Below are 18788 nucleotides of genomic sequence, written 5' to 3'. Positions count from 1 at the left end.
TAAGGCTTACCTAATTTATTGTCTGCCTTCATCATTTTTCCAGGTTTAGCATACTTTTGCAAATACAAGGGGGCTAGAACAAATGATGTAGATGTTTCAATCTAATTTCAGTATATGTTTGCTTCCTTCTCTGAATATCTGCTTTGTATTCATGGATTACGGTCTGATGATTTGTTTTATTTTTCTCAACATGTATAAACTGCTGTTTTGCCACTTAAATCTTATTTTTATCTTGCCAGTATTTATGATGTTTTTCTTGTTATTTTCATGCCCTCGGTGTATGACAGTTCTTCAGTTTGGCATCATCTCTAGATTTCAGTGTGTTATTTGTTGGTTTTTTTCTTTAAGAACAGGCATAAAAGCTATATTATGCCAAATCAACAAGGGACTTCTATGGTATCACAATAGTTGCCCTACCTGCTAGCAAATAAAAGTGCATTGTAGCTTCCCATCAATCTGCTTTTAGCTTTTCAAGCTAAACTTGACAGGACTCATAATTTAAGCCTGCTTGGGTTATTTTTATGAATTCTAACAGAGTTCCTTATTTCCCTACAGAAATTATAACACTGAATTTTTCACTAATTTTGTAACTGATCCAGACCAGGAAAGTCAGGTTTTTTCTGCTGTGTTATCTGCTTTATTCAGAAATCTGTTTTACTGTTAGTTCCTGTAAGTCTGTTATTTCTTTTCCAGGTAGTATAGTATTTAATCACAGTTTTTATGGGATATGATTTGATGAATTAGATTGGATTAGGAAAGAAATCAAGACCATTATTTAAGGGAAGATGTTTCCTGTAGGGTGTACAACTTTTACTTTTTTGTTATCTCTTGACATGATTGAAATCATGAGGTGGGAAATGGAGACAATTGTACTTCACCTGTGACAACATCCTATAAATCTGATAAGAGCGACAAACTACACCCACGCTGATGTTATTAATGTATCATGGGGTATGTTGTATGATATACTAAAATAGCACAAGAAACTCAGATTGCCAGACTGTCATAAGTTTTATGCAAATTTATGAAACCATGAACAGGTCAGTGTGGCAAGTCATGCTGTTTTGAAGGGGAGGAATCAAAAGACAGACCTGCTCTGCAGTGCCAAAAAATTCATAAGCTGTTTGTTTTGTGAAATGTTGTCTGCTTATAATCACAGTTCAGTTGACGTACTCAGAAAAGAAAAAGTAAACAGGAGCAGAAGAATAAATACTTCAGAGCTCTTTTTACTGCTTGACACGTGTCATTTTCAAAAGATTTGAGCAGTTAACTAACAGTTTCACAGACACCGTGCTAAAGGAAGGGTATGACACAAGAAAAGCCCTAATATGTAGACCCATAAGAGATTCTTGCAATAATCTTTGACATTTGGGGTGCAGTTATAAAGTCCAAGTACAAACAAGTTTCTCAAAAAGACAGGAGTGACCATAACAAAAAAGGAGAAGCAAATTATGATTAAATAAATCTGTTGTTACTGCTTGGTGAGAACACTGGAATAGGAGAGGGCAGAGTCCTTCTGAGGAGGGTCCTTAGCTTTCTGTAGATTAACAGGTTCTTCAGAAGAAACCTCAAGCTAACAGCTGAAAAGAGACCTAAGTTTCAGCTGCAGAGGGACAAGGAGGGTTTTTTTCTTGTATTCTTTTTTTCTGTGGGGTTTTTTTCAGTATTGTATCTGCCTAATATTTTTACTTTTCAAAATATTTTGTTTCAAATTTGAGCTACATTCATTGATGAAAGAGCACTGTTCAGCAGCCATTTGAAATATTCTGCCACTGGTGTTTTTTTCATCCATACCAGTTCTGCAGAGTGTAGGCAGGAGCTAACAGCTGTCAGCAGATGTGGTAATGTCAGCTAAAAGTGGTAACTGAGTTGTTGTTTACCTGCTTTTCTTAATAGCAGACACAGAAATTGCCCTTTCTCTGGTTTCCTGCCTTGTTTCAGTACTACATGGGTAATTTTACTGGAGTAGTTCAGAAATGTGTATTTTGCTTGATTGTCAAATGTGAGAGGTTTTTTCCCATTAGAAAAGCAGCAGTTGTTTTTCATAGCTTTATCCCTGTCATCACTAGTGTACTAGAGCTCTGTGGATAATGACATGTGTCTGCCAACAATCTATTTCCGTACATTTGTGAAAAAAATTGAGTCTCTTCATGGTCCCTTTAAACTGTACATAGAATTTTCATGACAAAAAAACCCCAAAAGCAAGCCACTGTCATGCTTATGAACTACACTGTTTACTCTTCAATATTTAGTTTTACTCCATCATATGTCAGTTATGAATCATGACCCACATAAGCTGAGCGGTGGTAGTGTTTGTGTGCGCGTAGTGAAGGCAAACATAGTAACATGGCAGACAGATGCAGCATTTTTATATAGGTCATATTACCCTTCTTAATTCATGTCAGTTTGCTAATAAGACCTTAGGCACAGTCAACCAGTCCAGGGTAGTTTGTCTGCTGCCTTATTAGTGTGAGATTATTTCCCACTTTAGCATTAATTAAATGAGATGCATTGATTTGTGCTGACTCTACAAAGCCCTCCATGGCTATGAGGCTTATGCAGGGGATTAGAGAAGAATATCTGTGTATCAGTGAATACTTTTGCAACAGCTGCTAGGAGTATCAATGTGAATCGAGGAATTTTTGTACTTCATCACTTACATGTGATAGTAAAATCTTATAGGTTATAACAGAGTCTATAGGGTGCAAGATGTCAGTTAGAACTTGCTGTATCCACTTGTATTAGGATTTTTTAATATTTTTTTTTCACTTTCAGTATTCTAACCTGAAGCAATACAAATGTACCAACAAAAAATGGCAGTGTTAAATTTTAATTGAGATTTCCTGTCAAGTGTTTATTCTGAAATATCTTTTCCATAGGAGATTCTAATCTACTATGGTGGTAAACTTAGGTTCTCAAATAGTTATGAGGATACTTTGCTGTTACATAGCTTGTATCTTTCCTAAGTTTCTTTTGTAATGCATACAAGATATCATATTTGTCCTGTGGTGTATTCTTTAGGAATATGCTATATATTACCCTACACCAGAAATACTGGCTTAGGCCTCTGCATTATGGTGCGACTGTAGCTGCCCTGTCAACAGGACATCAGTCACGAACCAGTCATCCATCAACCCAAACACCTGTATTTAGTTCACCAGAGACAGAACTGCTGTCAAGTATTAAAAATTGCTCTCAGGTTTTGAGGCTTTAAAGGGAAATCCTGAAAAAATAATAATAAAAAAATCTTATGGAGTTCAATCTATCTTTCCAAGGCTAGGCAGAAATATGAATAGCTAACTAATATTCTGTTGGAAGTGAAATGCAAATAAATGTTTATTTCTTTGTCCTGGAAGTTGAGATCCCAGAAATTTATATTTCCTTGGAAAAAAACCCAACCTTGTGTTAAAGAACATAAACCATTCTGACATTGCAGTTTTTTTCTTGGAAACACAGTATGACGTTTTAGTCATGAAAGCAGGTGCATCACTCTGTCAGTCCTAAGGACAAAAGAGTTGATGTAAACACTTTCTAAGATGTTCTTTATGTGTGGACACTTCAACTCGAGTAGTCAGTCTGTTCTTACACATTGCAGGTGCAGTTTTGGGGGAAAAAAATCTTACACCCACCTACTTAGCCTGCTTTGTCATCAGACAAAATGTGAAGTCCATTAAAGTCCCCCATTATAAATTATCTGCCACATCTGTTAATGACTTTGTTCTAGCAGTCCAGATTTTATAGCCAATTAGCAATGGGACAGTAAACCTCTCCCTTTTAATAGTGACTTCAGTTCATACCCCTAGTGGTTCAAAGCCATTTGTTAAATTGTCGTTCAGTAACCTTTAATGGTAGAATAGCCCTGTTCTTGCTCATAGTGGACAACTGCCCATTTCACAACTTTGTGAAGTTCAGCTGATAGGAGCTGAAGTAATTGCACTGGGAAAGGGAATAGGCCTTAAGAGATGGGCATCTTTTTCCAATACCTTTCTGGACCATGCAGTGCTAAGGCTCTGTACCACAGTATCCCAAGGTCTCCTCTCTCCAGCATCGCTCAGATGTTATGGGGGAGAAGAAAGAACTTCAGGAAGCAGGCAGTGAAAGACTTTAGTCAGGAGAAGAAATAGCAGGCACAACATGAACTGCTGATGTCCAGAGAACGTATCTTCAGCCTTTATAGTCGTGGTCTTCTATTTCACTCTTGCTCCCTTACCTTCACACTGTTTTCCTCAGCTCTTCAAAGCTGCTTCACTGCTCTCATTCTTTCCTTCTCTCTGCATCTTTTCTATTTCAACATTGGTAATTTCTTGGTTGTTCTTTAAACCTGAAGGCTCTACCATGACATTTGCTGCAATTATAATTACACAACCTGTGTGATATAATTGTTAGAGGACTGTTTCTTTAATAACATTTTACAGTCTAACAAAGGGGCACCCTTTCAAGAATCATTAGATCAGAGTGGAAACAAGACTGAAAATTGGAAAATGGCTCGTTCATGTCCTTTTCATGTCAGAAACTATGTATCCGCATCACCAGTCCCATTTGCATGTAATATTTCTGGTTTCTGTGTTTATGTTTTCTATGTATTTTTTCTATATCACAATATGCTCTCTAAGAAATAAACAACCAAAAAAAAACAAAACAAAACAAACAAACAAAAAAAGAGTATAATATTTTCAAAGTGTCTGAATATCTGCTTTCTTGAATTTGAGGGCAATTGCTATGAACTTTTGGAGATTAGCATCCTTAATCAGCCTAAAAGATATGTTGCCATCATACACACAGAAATGCATATGAGGTGATGACATGCTTCAGAGTTTTTTCTGAAAAGTACCATTAGATGAGTAGTAAATGGAGTGGAACAAGTCATTCACAACAAGTAATTTTCCTTTTTTTTTTTTTTTTTTAATTCAGTCTTCTTTCTTGTCTAGAGAAATATCTGCAAGTAATCTGAAGTCTGTTTCTATCTGGGTTCTAGGGGAGTCCAGTGGCACAGCTAAATACTAAAGTCTGTAGAGTGAAATAGTGAGGCACTTGAGAGGGTAAGAAGATGCCAGGGTATTAATATGCCAAAAACTTTTTGATGTCAGATATAACAGGGTCATTTTCATTCTGCACATTAATTACTTATAGAATGCAAATCTGTCCCCTATTTTTTATTTGTAGAAACATTCTTCCATTACGTTTCACTGTCTGATCAGGAGATACTAGAGTAGGCTCTTGAGGGTGTTGCATTCTGTTTCTTTTTCACCAAGTTATTACTTTTGGCATGATGGTTATTTCTTTTCTTCTCTTTCTTTTTCTATGCCTACGCAGTATGTCTTTACAATTCTCTTGATTCTGTGTTATGAGCCATTTATTTTCCTATTCCCTGTCCCTGTCTTTTCTTACCCTTTCCTCTCTTCCTCCTCACTCTCTCTTTTGTCACGTTTTGACCTCTGACTTTGCCATGGAAAGTAACTTCACTTATTTATTTTCTTTTCCTTCTGTTTGGAGAAGGCTTGGAAGCTGTGAAACACCTTTCTGGATCTCTTTATTCTGCTCATGCCCTTGACCTATTTTTTTATCCAGTGTTCTTAGGATACCAATGGTTAGGAGTTTTTTGTGCTTGTCTTGCATCTTGCATAATACTGAATGTTTTTTCTCTCTGCTCTCCAAAAATGTTCCACATTTCCAGTAGCTCCAAGCCTTCCTACCTTGTAGAGCTTTTTTATGTCTTCAGTGATTGATTCCATTCTTGCTCTCTTTTTCACATGTTTTTTCCATTCTTCTTGTTCAGTTGGTTGATTTTCGTATGTGGAATTTGGTTCTTTTCTATGGAAACAGGAAGGAGGGATAGGAGAGCATCATAGGCTAGATATCCTCGACGTGGCATAGGAAATAGCTATATGATTCAGTATTTTTTTCATTATAAAGTGAGTGGGAAATATCAGCAGGCCCACAGCATCTTCTCCAAAACACTCTAACATATATGCAGGCTTGTAGTTTTCCATGTTGCAACTCTCACTAAGATGCTATGCCTTTAATATGATGCTGTTCTGAATTAATTATATTCTGTGCTAAAGCAGTTTTAGTGGTTGACTTCAATGTAGATCCTTCATAAGCAGTGTGAAAAGAGGTTGCTGTAGTGGTATGGTTTCATTTGATATTTTACAGAGTCACTTGAACTGTAGCTCAGTACAATTATAATGTTACCTGGGACTTGCGTATAGTATAATGTATTTGATACCATGTCTGTGTACAAGATTCTAAAAATCTTGTTAAACTTTTTGGCTAGCATTCTCATGACGTAAAAAAAAAAAAACCAAACCAAACAACTTTATTGTCCTCATTTGGATAAGCTGAAGAGAAATAAAATAGTTTCTAATTTGTCAATCAGCTTAGTATGTTCCACTCAGGCTCCCTTTGGTAGGCTCTGAAGTCTTCCCATGCTATAGTTATCCAGCTCCCAAAATATCACGATATCCTGGAGAATATCTTTTTCTATGACTGGGGCAGATTGGGAAGATCCCTTTGAGATTAATTAAGACAAATTTAAAATAGCTCAGAGGTTTATGGAAGTCCTTAAAATGAAGTTTTCTGAAGCAGCCTGTACCAGTTAAAGTTACCTACTTAAGGATGTACAACGCATTTAAAGCAACTTGAATTTGTTTCTTCCAGACATTAACGACAAAGACAGCAATTTAACACTAAATGGCATAAATGTGTTATAGTTGAAAGGTTTCTCCAGAAAAATTTACTTAGAAGTTATATTGAAAGTAAAAGCAGCATTTCAGTATCTCATGAAAATTCATGGAGCAGTAAAATCTTCGTTTAGTTCTAGCAGACAATAAATATCACTAAACACTTTGTTGCTTGGACAGAATTGTTTCTTTTAAATTTCTTGTTATTGTCCATTTTCATTGCATAGTTTCTTGATTGCGTAAGTATATGGTTTTGTGCAGCACCTAAGAGGGTTTGTTAAAAGCTCATTTCTGGTGAAGATACAGAATTTGATATTTATGTAATCAAAGTTCACTGTAGGATGGGGCTCTGAGACAGGGTACGTCTAATTTCTAAGACTCACTCAGAGATGTCAGGTAACATGGAATGTAATCGGGTTTGCATTTAGTACTGCAGGGCAATCTATGTCACCACCTTTGATATGCAGTGATATGATCTTCAAAAATATATTTTGTCTAACACAGTGTACCTTTCATATAATATCAGAGAGCTGGTCAATCAAATGGTGAGAGATATTTAATAAACATGCTTGTAATTCAAGCTATTAATGTTCTAGTCATTTTAAGGAAGATACATTTGGTGAACGGTAGTTTCACAGTGCTCAAATTCAGGTTGTGCTGTGGATATTTATTTAACACTTCCAAGCAGAGAAAAGCTATATAGGATAAAATCATCAACCGATTTGAATGCTTAAAAAAACACCCTCCTTCTGTTCTTTATATCTAAAACAAATTAATGGAAGCAACTAGAAATAGGTATATAGCATTGAAATATTTTCAGTGTTTTGATTCCTTCCATGACTTGTGATTGTTTGGTATTTGTTGCTTTTACGAGACAGAATAAACTAGCTTTACTTAGAAGTATAGGTTAAAAACATAAAGCTGCTAACATCAGCTTTGATTAAAATGACAGTGATTGCTTTCAAACTAAAAAAAAAAAAATAATAAAATCAAGATATGTGAGAAACACTTCATACTGTGCCTAGCAAACTGTGCCAATCATGTGAAAATGATCTTATCAAAGTATGTGTTAATTTTGGAACTGTGTCCATCAGATATTTTAACTCATTTTAAATGCAAGAGGTTACTTTAACATTTGCCAACAGCAAATACGTTACGGATCTGATGCAGGAAAGGGGAGGAGATTTCATATAGGTTTAGGGTATAGTTGTAAAATGCAGTAATGTCCAGCTTTTTGTTTTAGGTTTTATAGCTTCTGCTGTAAATATTGGCATGAATGACACATATTGTGGAGCTATGGCATATGTTACTTTTGAAAGAAAAGCATTTTCACTTATTCAGTGAATTGAGGCCTCATGTTACTCCCTGCAGACCATGGCATACCCCTTTCCAACCTCTCACCACCAATGACTTATCCAAACCAAACATCTGCTTTTCCATTCAGTGCAATTATTCAGTGTGCTGCTGGGGGCAGATGGTTGTTAATCGGCAGATCATTAATGTGGCAGGCCACTCTCTCTTTCTAGCCTTAGAAAGGTCACAGGGTGTTAAGTTCCCTCGCTGCAGGCTGGTAAGGTGCACATCTTTTGATTCAGTTGGATTTTTGATGTATAACTGCAATTGAATTACTTGATACAGTGGTGGTGGAGTTTTTAATTAAACCTTTTTTCCTTAAAAAAATAAATACTGTTTTTACAGTGTAAGAATGATGCGGCTGAGAGATGGTTAGTGTCAATTACACTGTAGCTGTCAGAAAGTTTGAATGCTGAAATCTGGTGAGTGTGAATCCTAATCAGATAGCAGCGAGGATGCTTAGTTGCTACTCTAGCACAGTCTCCAGATACATGTGTCAATTTTCTGCAGAATTTAATTTAGCCCTAATGATGAAGAAATCTCTCTATTCACACAGTCCTGTCAAGTCAAACTTTGGGCAATCTAAATGAAGTAGACGAGAGCTTCAGGGAGAAGTGACATGCTGAACAGATTTAACTTTCTTTTCCATTCACACAGGTTATATTGAGGAAGCCTGTATTATTCCATGTCCCTCAGACTGCAAGCTCAGTGAGTGGTCCAACTGGTCTCGCTGTAGTAAATCCTGTGGGAGTGGGGTAAAGGTTCGGTCTAAATGGCTCCGTGAAAAGCCCTACAATGGTGGAAGACCCTGTCCAAAGCTAGATCATGTCAATCAGGTAATTTGATTTATATTTACATTATTGATATAGCTTTTTCCATACTTCAGATAACCCTTTTAGCTGTATTGTTTGTTAATGTAGAAAAACTGTATAACATATGGGGCAGATGCAGGTAGAAGGAGTATGTGTTGCCTTAGATTTCCTCAATCAGCAAAGGATCTGCCTTCATTACTTCCTCATCTGCCAGAACTGCAGATTTGAGAAAAAAAACCCTTCTTACATGCAGATTGTGAAGACCACATTTCTGAAGATCTCTTACAGCGGGTAAAATGTCTCATTACACATGCTCCAACTGGTAAGATTCTTAATGTCATTCCCCAACCATCTTAGATCAGAAAGAAAATTAAAACTTCTCAAACACACATGGAGTATCATCCCAGTGTCCCTTAGTAGGTGTTACTCAAGCTGGAGCTTGACCATCCAGGTACATTTGCCCTGGAACTGCAGTTCCAGTCAGGAATGCACTTCTGAAGTCAATCTCCTAGTAACTGCACTTGATTTTCCAATATGGAGCAGTCTGGCTGCACAGGCTGGATCAAGAGAAACTAAGCCAGAAAATGTGATCCAAGAGCACACTGGGAGTGCTTTGACCACAAATGAGAACTTAGTCTTTGGGACCAGGTTTAGCACTAGTCCAGGTCCAACTCCTGAAGCTTGTTTGCTCCAGTTTGCTTGGAGAGTTTTAGAAAGAAAAACCTTTCTTGCCAATTAACTTTTGCTCTTCAGAGTTGATTTATATTCATATTACTGTGGAATTTAATACAGTCTGCAGAGGCATGTTAAACAGCCACACAGTCTTCTCTGTAAATATTCAACGATTGAAAAAAAAAAAAAAAAGTGCTGTCAATTTACATTTGAATAAAAATGCATGTACTTAATATTATCCTATTGACATTTTGCTAGCATAGAGTGAAATGGCTTGTTGATCTAATTTTCTACTTTAGGGAGTGTAATTAGTTCTAATTTAGAAAATAATAAGTGTTAAACTACAGCTAATAAACTAAGTTTGTGATCTACTTTATCAAAATACAAACTGGAATGAGGATTGCTCGATTTGGGTCAGCATGTAAATATGCTATAAATTAGGAGGAATGTGTTTCAATAGGAGCAAATTATAGTCTATGCAGAAGTCTTTTTCCTCTTTAATATTCATGTAGTACATAATAGGCTTGTATTTTTCTGCATCAAAGGTGATTTTGCTAGGTCTATTAGCCACTTGTATGCAACACTATTGCCCTCTACCGGTACTTTGACTCAAATTTGATTTGTTGCAATGTTACATGGTACTTGCCAAATAGTAATAGATGATTCAAAATGTAATTATTGTAAAAATAAAATTGAAATATAGTACTTTCAGGAGAAGGGAGCTCTACAGGTAAGATAAGAATGTCGAAGAATATAGAGGCTGTATCTTTCTGTTTAAAATATTTTCACTATCAATTCAGAAACATGCAGGGGAATACACGTGCATTCTCATTTTAAGTTAATTATTTAATCTAAATGTGATCCACAATTCATTCACCTGGAAAACTACTGACTCTTCAGATTATTTATTTCAATTATTAAATGTAATTTGTTTTATTTATGTATTTATTACTTATAGATGCGACATGCTTATTTGCATACATACAAAGCATAATGGTTAAGACTTGATCTTTGGTGCCCACAAGTGTGTGGAATAGGAGTATAGAGGGGCTATGCTGTAAGCTGAGGTCTAGGAATTACGGACGCTGAGGAAAGACTGCAATGTGTTGTCTAGACCATGGAAGAGAAGATGGGAGTGAGGATGCTGGCAGTCTGCTAGAATGTACATAAAAGGCTGTTGCAAAGAAGGAGGCAATAATCCGTTTTCCATGGCCATCATGGATAGGATAAAAAGCAGTAGTCTTAGGCTGCTGCAAGCAGATTTGGCTTAAGCCTTGGAAAACTTTCTAATGGTAAGGCTAGTGAAACATTGAAATAAAGTGCTTAGGATGTTTGTCAGGTTTAAGAATGAGTTGCTCAGTGTCTCTCAGGGCTGACATATATGACTATTTTGGAGGAGGACTGAGAAGAGTTAGATGTTTAATGGAGAATCTTTCCTCCTGGGCTGTGCATGCCAGGGTGACTCCCAAACTACACGCGAACTGAATGAAGCTTGCTCAGTATCCACTTCGCTAGCTAAAAGTTTTCATAATTACAATAGTAATGAGTCAGGTTTATTATAAAACCTGTGGCCTTCAGAGGATTTAAAATGAAAAGGTTAATCCGAGTCTGTTAGAGAAAATAAGGACATCCCTCTCTTTATTGGCCCCAAGCATTATTTACCCCCTTATCCAGCAGGCAGGTATACAATCCTTACACCACCCAAGTGCCATGGCTTGCAGTCGTACTTACAAAAATACCAGTAAGGTCGGGAGAACACCACTGAACACATGCAGTGCAATACAGGGTTTCCTTTGGCTTTCTGGTAAGATATCCATTTTTTATGTTACTTGAAAGGCTGTTGAGTATGCAGGGTTCGTGTATTTCTTCTATGCCAAACCAGGTGAGACATACAGAGCTCTTTCCCTAAACTAAGGCTTCCCTATTGTCATTTTGGAAATCCTGGACAGGAATACATTGCCACTGCCTGTATGACTGCAAATTGTGCAGTGAGTCCAGTACTTTCCTTAACGTTCATTTCCATGACCCATCTTTATGCCAGTTAACGTTTATGTAGTTCAATGAAAGGCCAAATATGCTGATAATAATGGTCGTCTTGTGCATGGGCTGATCAGCTGCACAGTGATACTATCAGACACTCTACTCATTCATTGTTCGAGGCATCATTTTTTTGGTGACTGGTGGTATTTTCTTGAGGTTAACTGATAAACTATCAAACCATCAGCCCTCTTTTTCTACTCAAGCAGTGTTACTGAAAGGAAATCAAGGACTTGTTTAAGACAGTGTTTTAGCTTGTCTAGAAGCATTTGTTGTGCTGACTTGATAACCAGAATGATATGTGAAGTTAGCTAGTATAAGATAATTTTGAGGCAAGGGGCTTTAAGTAATCTGTGCATAACTAATATACTCAATGAAGGATTTAGGAACTTTGGAAGGATGAGAACTGCTAGTTCCTTTTATTCCCCTGGACCTATTGCACTTAATGCTGTCAGAACAATTCCAATTAGTAGAGAAGTCCAGTATCCTCCAAAACCATTGAGGATTTTCTCTTGTCTTAGGGAAACTGGATTCTCTACTGTCTGAAGAGTTAGTGCTCATTATAGGCAAAGGGGGAAAACAGTTTTATTTTGTGTTAAGACTGAGAGAGAGATTAGCTAATTTACAGTCTCTTCTCACCACTTATTTTCTTCCATGGGCAAACTTTTTGCAAAAATGCCTCATGACAGCAAGGGAGATCTGAAAAAGAAATTGGATACCTTTTGCTTGGCTGAAGTCATAGAATATGACTTTTGTAATAAAAGCTAAATAAATGTCATTTAAATACCTGTGCTTCACTCTAATATTTCTTTCTTTTTATCTTTGGTTTTTCTTTTGGGTTCCTGAAAATACTTTCTTCAGGCTCAGGTAAGAGTTTCTAAAATAGATAACCCTAATATGTGATTCCTGATTGTGCTCCAATGTTTATGTTGTCTTGGTTTTTTGTAGTGTATGTTTGAGAAAATACATGGAACACTGTATATGTATATGTTACTGTACGAGATAGTATTTCAAACTTGCATTCAAATCTAAACATAATACTAATGCTGGTACACAAATATATTAGAATGATTTAAAGCATCTGCAATGAAAAGTAAAGTGAACCGGTATATATAGGTGTAATTTACCTTGAGCTCGCCTCTTTTTAGAATCCCCACAACTAATAACAGTGGGATGAAATAGTTGAGGAGAGACATGAAAGATAGAACTAAAGTTTTAGCAAAGTTTTAGCAGTGTTTTTCTAAAAGGTGTACTCATGAGCTAGCCTAGTTACAGATTTTAATGTTAGTTACGTTGATGTTATTGGTGAAAATGGCATATTGTGGGCTTAGTGGCAGAGAAAACCAGGGAATCTGTCATCAGATGTCTTAGCTTCTGACTTTTTGTTACTTCTGTGGTTTCCTATCAGTTACTATAGCCTCTAAACCAGCAAGTTTACATTTGTTATTCTTACCAAAAAGAGCATGAACCTTTTTTTGCATGATCACTTTGCATGTTTACCTTACTTGCGTGCAACAACACTGACACTCAGTGCTGATTCCAGGTATATGAGGTAGTCCCCTGCCACAGTGACTGCAGCCAGTACATATGGGTCACTGAGCCCTGGAGTGTCTGCAAAGTGACCAATGTGGACTTAAAAGAGAACTGTGGAGAAGGTGTTCAAACAAGGAAAGTCAGGTAAAACAGTATTGCTTCTCATTTACTTTAGAGAATGTTCACTTTCAGTCATACCTGTATTCAATTTGATGTAATTCTGTGTAATATATAGTGTTAAATCCAGCTGTAGTATACTGGACCAGAACACTGGCTGATCTAAATCCAAATATCTTCAGTGAGTGCAGTATGGCTCTGTCTACTAGTTACGGACATAGACCTTGGTGTTTATAAACTGATGTATATTGTATTACTACAAACACTGTAACATATGATGTTAGTGCTTTTCAGAAGGGTGGAGTGGTCCTTCTTCTGTATGAAACTTTTGTTTAAAAGCTCTTGTAAGTACATATGCACTTCGGGATAATAGCTACAGTTATTACAGGAAAAGGTGGCAAAAGTGAACGAAGTGAAACAGAAAAATCCAGAAATATTCTGTTGTTTATTGAACCTGATCTAAGCATCTTGTATGTTTGCTCATCATCCTAGAGCTCTAATCAAAGGTTAATTGAAATTATTCTCACATGGTGTGGTACAACAACAAGCAAAGCAGTATATGGAGTGTGTGTTTGTTGGGGTTTGTTTGTTGTGGTTTTTTTTCTTTTAATGGCTAACCACAAAGTAACACACAATTTGAGATTATAAGTCAGAATAAAACCTAACGTGAATTCAATTTGAAGGTCCAAAATGAGAGCTGTATACAGTGAACTACCAAATGTTCTCTTTTGCCTGACATGAGTGCTTAGAAACTGGCACGAGTAAATGATTTTGTTCACAATAGCACTGTTTTCTCAGTGTAACCATTTACTTCAACAAGGTTGGAGTCTTAATGTTTGCTTACCCGAAGTTAAAAAGCCTATGCATAACTGTTCTCACACAGTAGCATCTAAACAAATTCCTATAAGAATACTCTTAAAAAACCTCCAATATGAAAAATCTAAATTAATCAGTGTTTATGTTGAAAAATAGACTTTAACACTACTGTCAAAGATAAAAAAAAAAAAAAAGAAGTTTTTTCAGCCCTTTGGGACTAAAAACATCTAACTTTTCATTTATTATCACATAATTCCATTAAAGTACTAACTCCACAAAGCTAATATATACTCATGCTGTACTTCTTGTATTTACCTTAGAACAGAGAGTGTTTCAAAAATTAGTTTAGTCTAATAATGTAAGATAATTTGTAAATAAAATTAATCTGGTCAAATAGAAGAAATTCCAAATACTTCTCTGTGTGTGAAAGGCTTCTTATTCATATAAGCTTTTGTCTTGCAATTCTGGAAAACACATGCAAGCCTCTTAATATGAGTGAACCTAGTCATGTACTAGTTGATATTCTGCATTGGAAATACTGTGGAATGAAGACTGTCATCTTCAACTCTACAAAACTAAGAGTGTTCATTTCTTAACTGGAGCTTCATCCGCTAATTTAATATAACGGTAATTAAAAACCATCCATGTAAATTAGGGATTAATACTAAGAACATAAAATTTAAAAACTTTTAATAGGTCTAGGTTTAAAATTATGACTTGAAGCATGCACAAAATATCTCTAAACTTTAGATGATTTGCATTATTCTGGCTTAGAGGTAAGCTGAAGTCAAGTAAATCACCCGTCCAGAAACTCTCAGCAGATCACTGACAGGGACTGTCTAAAATCTGCACATTTCTTTATATAGCTGTCATCTGTAAAAATGAGGATTATTTTTAGCTCTTTAAGCTTTTCTTGGATATTCATAGATCAATACTTAGTTGTGTTATTTCTATTACTTTGTGATCATTATGTGCTGACAAAATGTTAAAATGCTTCAGAATACTGTGGAATATAGTTACTGTACAAAATCCATGGCAAATGCAGTTTATGTGCAGTTCTTTTTTCCAGGTGCATGCTAAACACTGTGGATGGTCCTTCTGATACTGTAGAGGACTATCTGTGTGATCCTGAAGAGATGCCACTTGGTGCTAGAAAATGCACATTACCATGTCCTGAGGACTGTGTTATGTCTGAATGGGGATCATGGTCTCACTGTTCTTTGGTAAGAAGTATAGTGAAGTGTAACATTTACAGTTTTAGGAGACACTTTAAAAATGTATGCATGACATATTGTGCAAAGATGCTGAATTAAGCAGTGATGACATGTAAACATTGAAGTTTACTGTCATCTTTAGGGTTGTTGGTAGTTGGTTGCACATAAAGTGTGCCAGTATTTTCTATTAAGTGAAATTGTTGCAAAACACAAGCTATAATGTCCCCTGTCATCATTTTTCGGTGTGGGGTGGGTTCTGTGTGGTGAAATAGCTTCATCAGTGGCTTGTGAGTCTACCTGTGAGCCTCTGCACAGCAGTGCAATCACTGTACTAAAAATGTCACTATCCTGTAATAAGCAAAGGCTGTAGATCCAGACTGACCATAGAAAGACAATTCTGGGTCTCCCCTTCCCTTCCTGCCAGCAGTTGCAAAAAGAAATGTCAAAAAACCTAAACCAAATGTAAAAAGGTGTTTCAAGACCTCTGAGTGTTCAGGCTCTGGTCCACTCCACTATAGCATTTGGAAAGTGAGCATCTCAATATCCAGTGTATGAGTGAAATAGGTCCAAAGCACTAGTACTGAAATATGAACTAGTTAGGAAAATACCAAGGTATTACAAAGTTAGAGGATATTTCACCTTGGGTGGTACCAAGTTGAAAGAGCAGACTAAATTCTCTCTGACATAACAAGGGAATTGTTTCTCTTACGTAACAGCACGAGCCCATTATTTTACATCTGTGTTTTGTGAAGGGATTATTTGAAAGATTGGTATAATGTTGCATGAGTAGGTATCGGGGTGCCAAAATGTCCAAGCTGTTTCCAATTTCCCTTTCAAGCCTTGCAACAGCAGTAGTGTCCGCGAAAGATCAGCTGAATCCCTGAGACAACCAGATGATGGAAAGTCTTGTCCTGCTGCCACCGAGACAGAAGTCTGCACTTTGAACAAAAACTGCTACCACTATGACTACAATGTGACAGGTATTTGTGGTACAATTTGCTCTAGTGACAGCCTGGGACTGTGGCTTCCTTCCATTCACCTTACAGGACAGATTTTTCCAGCTTTCTGGTCTCATCTGGAGGGAGCTGTGGAGCTTGCACTAAGAACTGCTTCAGGCTATTAGATCCAGATAAAAATATTACTGGAGGCTTTGCACCTTGGGTGGAGTGTGCATGCTATAACTCCAGGAAATGTATTTCTCATACCATTTTGTGATTTGCTCAAAATCCATGCAGATGAAACCAAATATGAACTTTTCAGGAAGGCATTGTGGCACTATTTGCCATAGAAGTTGGTGTTTCCAATAATGAGTAGCAACTGGGCTCCGTGAGCCTTTGCATGTGTAAAAGTTGCTTGTGAGGATTATTTTAGGCCATCAGAATTACAAGTAGGTGGGAGACTGGATCATTATAAGTTTTATCTAAAACGTCTGCTGTGCTAATGAATTCCTTATTTCCAGACTGGAGCACATGTCAGCTCAGTGAGAAGGCTGTCTGTGGTAATGGTATCAAAACACGGATGCTCGATTGTGTTCGCAGTGATGGCAAATCGGTTGACCTCAAGTACTGTGAAGAGGTGAGTGGGTACCTGTGAGTAAGCTCCCTTCTAATGGTGCTAATTAATGGTGAGCTGACAGAGCTATACGGCACGTAACCCATCTTTGCCAGATGTTTGCAACACCATTCATGGATTGTTAAGTACCTCTGAAATGAACTGTGTCAGCAACAGTGATTTTTATACAATTTCCTTTGGTTACTTTTAAGTGCCTCCATGAATGTATGCTAATTATTCTGTCCTGAAGGAAATGACTTAGAAAAAATAATTAATAAAGTAGAATAAAGGTAATAAATCTTAGTCAGAACACTAATCATCATTATAATTTGATACAATTTCTGCATGGAGCCTTGGACAGCTGCCAGTATCAATCATTTACTCAATGTGTTGAAAAATATTTCTCATGTGCCATTCTGCAGCTGGGCCAAATGCTAACAACTTGTATCCAGCTGTGCAGTGCAAAAGATACCCAAGCTAGCGTGAAAAAATGTGCAGCATAAATGCAATATTAAATAGGAGCATATACAGAGAACTAACTACCAGACAGGAGCCCTTAAATTTTGAAAGAGCTATTTTGCAAATGTTCAAACTAACTTCAGATTTGACAGCACTGTTTTTCTGGCATTTTCTGTGTTGGTCTTAACGTTTTCAATTGCATGGACTTAGTAATATGAAGGAAAATGGGAAACAACAAAAGTGCTATATTAAGGGCAATCTAGATGTGTTTCTGATGGAAAGTAACAGCTCATTTCAGCTGCCATTGCCCCACCATCTTGACATCAGGAACAAAATCTCTTGCAATGGGGGACTAAGCTGGAGTGGCCTCCACAGCAGCCTTGATACCAACACCTTTTCTGTTGGACCTTCTTAGCTAGTAGCTGCTCTTGAGGATGTGCCCATCAGAAGTAGAGGAAGTCAGGAAATTCATCATGTACTTTAGACTATAGTTTTGTAATGGTGTACCTGACCTACTTAGGCTTCTCCCCCTCCAACATCCTAGATTTCTGAATCTGCAAGTTCTTAGCAAAGGAGGTTTCAGCTGAGGCAGACACCCTACTTTTGTCCCATGTTCCTCCTTCAGACATAGCTTTTGGGTTTATAATCAAATCTAATAATTTGATCTTTTATGTCTCAGGAAAATACTCAGGATCTAGCTACCTACCAGCAAGTTTCTGTGAAGTTAATAAGGAGATGCACTAATGCATTCTGTGAATGTTTTATTGCATTAAAAGAAAGAAAAGTTGGCACTGGGGTTATTTTTAAGAGACTGAAATATTGATTAATTCATACCAAAACACGATATAAAATATCCATACACATGAATATTTAAATTTAAAAATATGCTTTATTAGATTTTGAGGGGAAATATATTTCTTTAACCCTTAAGCCAATAAATTCCTTTTGTTAATCAAATATTTTGAGCAACATCTAGAACAAATTATTACATTTTACACTGGAATCTCATTGCAGAAAACCTCTGGAGCTTTCCTGCATTTAAAGAAACAAAAGTTTATTACTCAGAGAAATAATTAGGTCAACAAGAGAATATCTCAAAAGCTGCTTGCCATAAATGACTGGCCAACAGACATCACTGCAGTGGGGTCTTGGCTTTATCAGCAACCACTGTGATACATTTTTATTTGCCCTTTTGATTTGCTAGAAGTATAGAGATACATCTTCCTGTAGAAAGCTCTGATCCACTCCCCAATCATACTGTTAAGACTATTTGTTGAATTATGGATGTGTAAGCAGTGGCACAACAAGGTCAAAGGCTGATCCAATAACTGTGAGGAATAAAACCTGTTAACCTGATTAACAAGAAAGCCAAGCTGTTCTATCTTACCAGACCCTTCACTCTAAAGATGTGAAAGCCAACTCTGTGACCTTCCAGGTCATGGGAGGAGAGTATTCAAGAAATTATTAAAATGCAAATACGTACTATGCACTTCTTACTAATCTAATCACAGATGATACTTCGGGGTAGTTTTTTTTTGCTGTGT

At 36.8% G+C, this 18788-nt stretch overlaps 1 protein-coding gene across 1 annotated transcript in view; it reads left to right on the top strand.

Moving 5' to 3' along the window:
* THSD7A (thrombospondin type 1 domain containing 7A) overlaps positions 1-18788 on the top strand; it is a 286749-nt gene that overhangs the window by 245317 nt on the left and 22644 nt on the right. Inside the window, exons 16-21 of the mRNA XM_055707715.1 lie at positions 8691-8869; positions 12416-12421; positions 13098-13231; positions 15090-15243; positions 16073-16214; positions 16694-16809. Coding sequence (XP_055563690.1) covers positions 8691-8869; positions 12416-12421; positions 13098-13231; positions 15090-15243; positions 16073-16214; positions 16694-16809 — 731 coding nt within the window. The remainder of the gene's footprint in view (positions 1-8690; positions 8870-12415; positions 12422-13097; positions 13232-15089; positions 15244-16072; positions 16215-16693; positions 16810-18788) is intronic.

Source organism: Falco cherrug, chromosome 4 (assembly GCF_023634085.1).
Source record: "Falco cherrug isolate bFalChe1 chromosome 4, bFalChe1.pri, whole genome shotgun sequence".
NCBI lineage: Eukaryota > Metazoa > Chordata > Aves > Falconiformes > Falconidae > Falco > Falco cherrug.
Note: the sequence above shows the minus strand (reverse complement) of the source record. Positions and strands in the feature narration are given on the sequence as shown.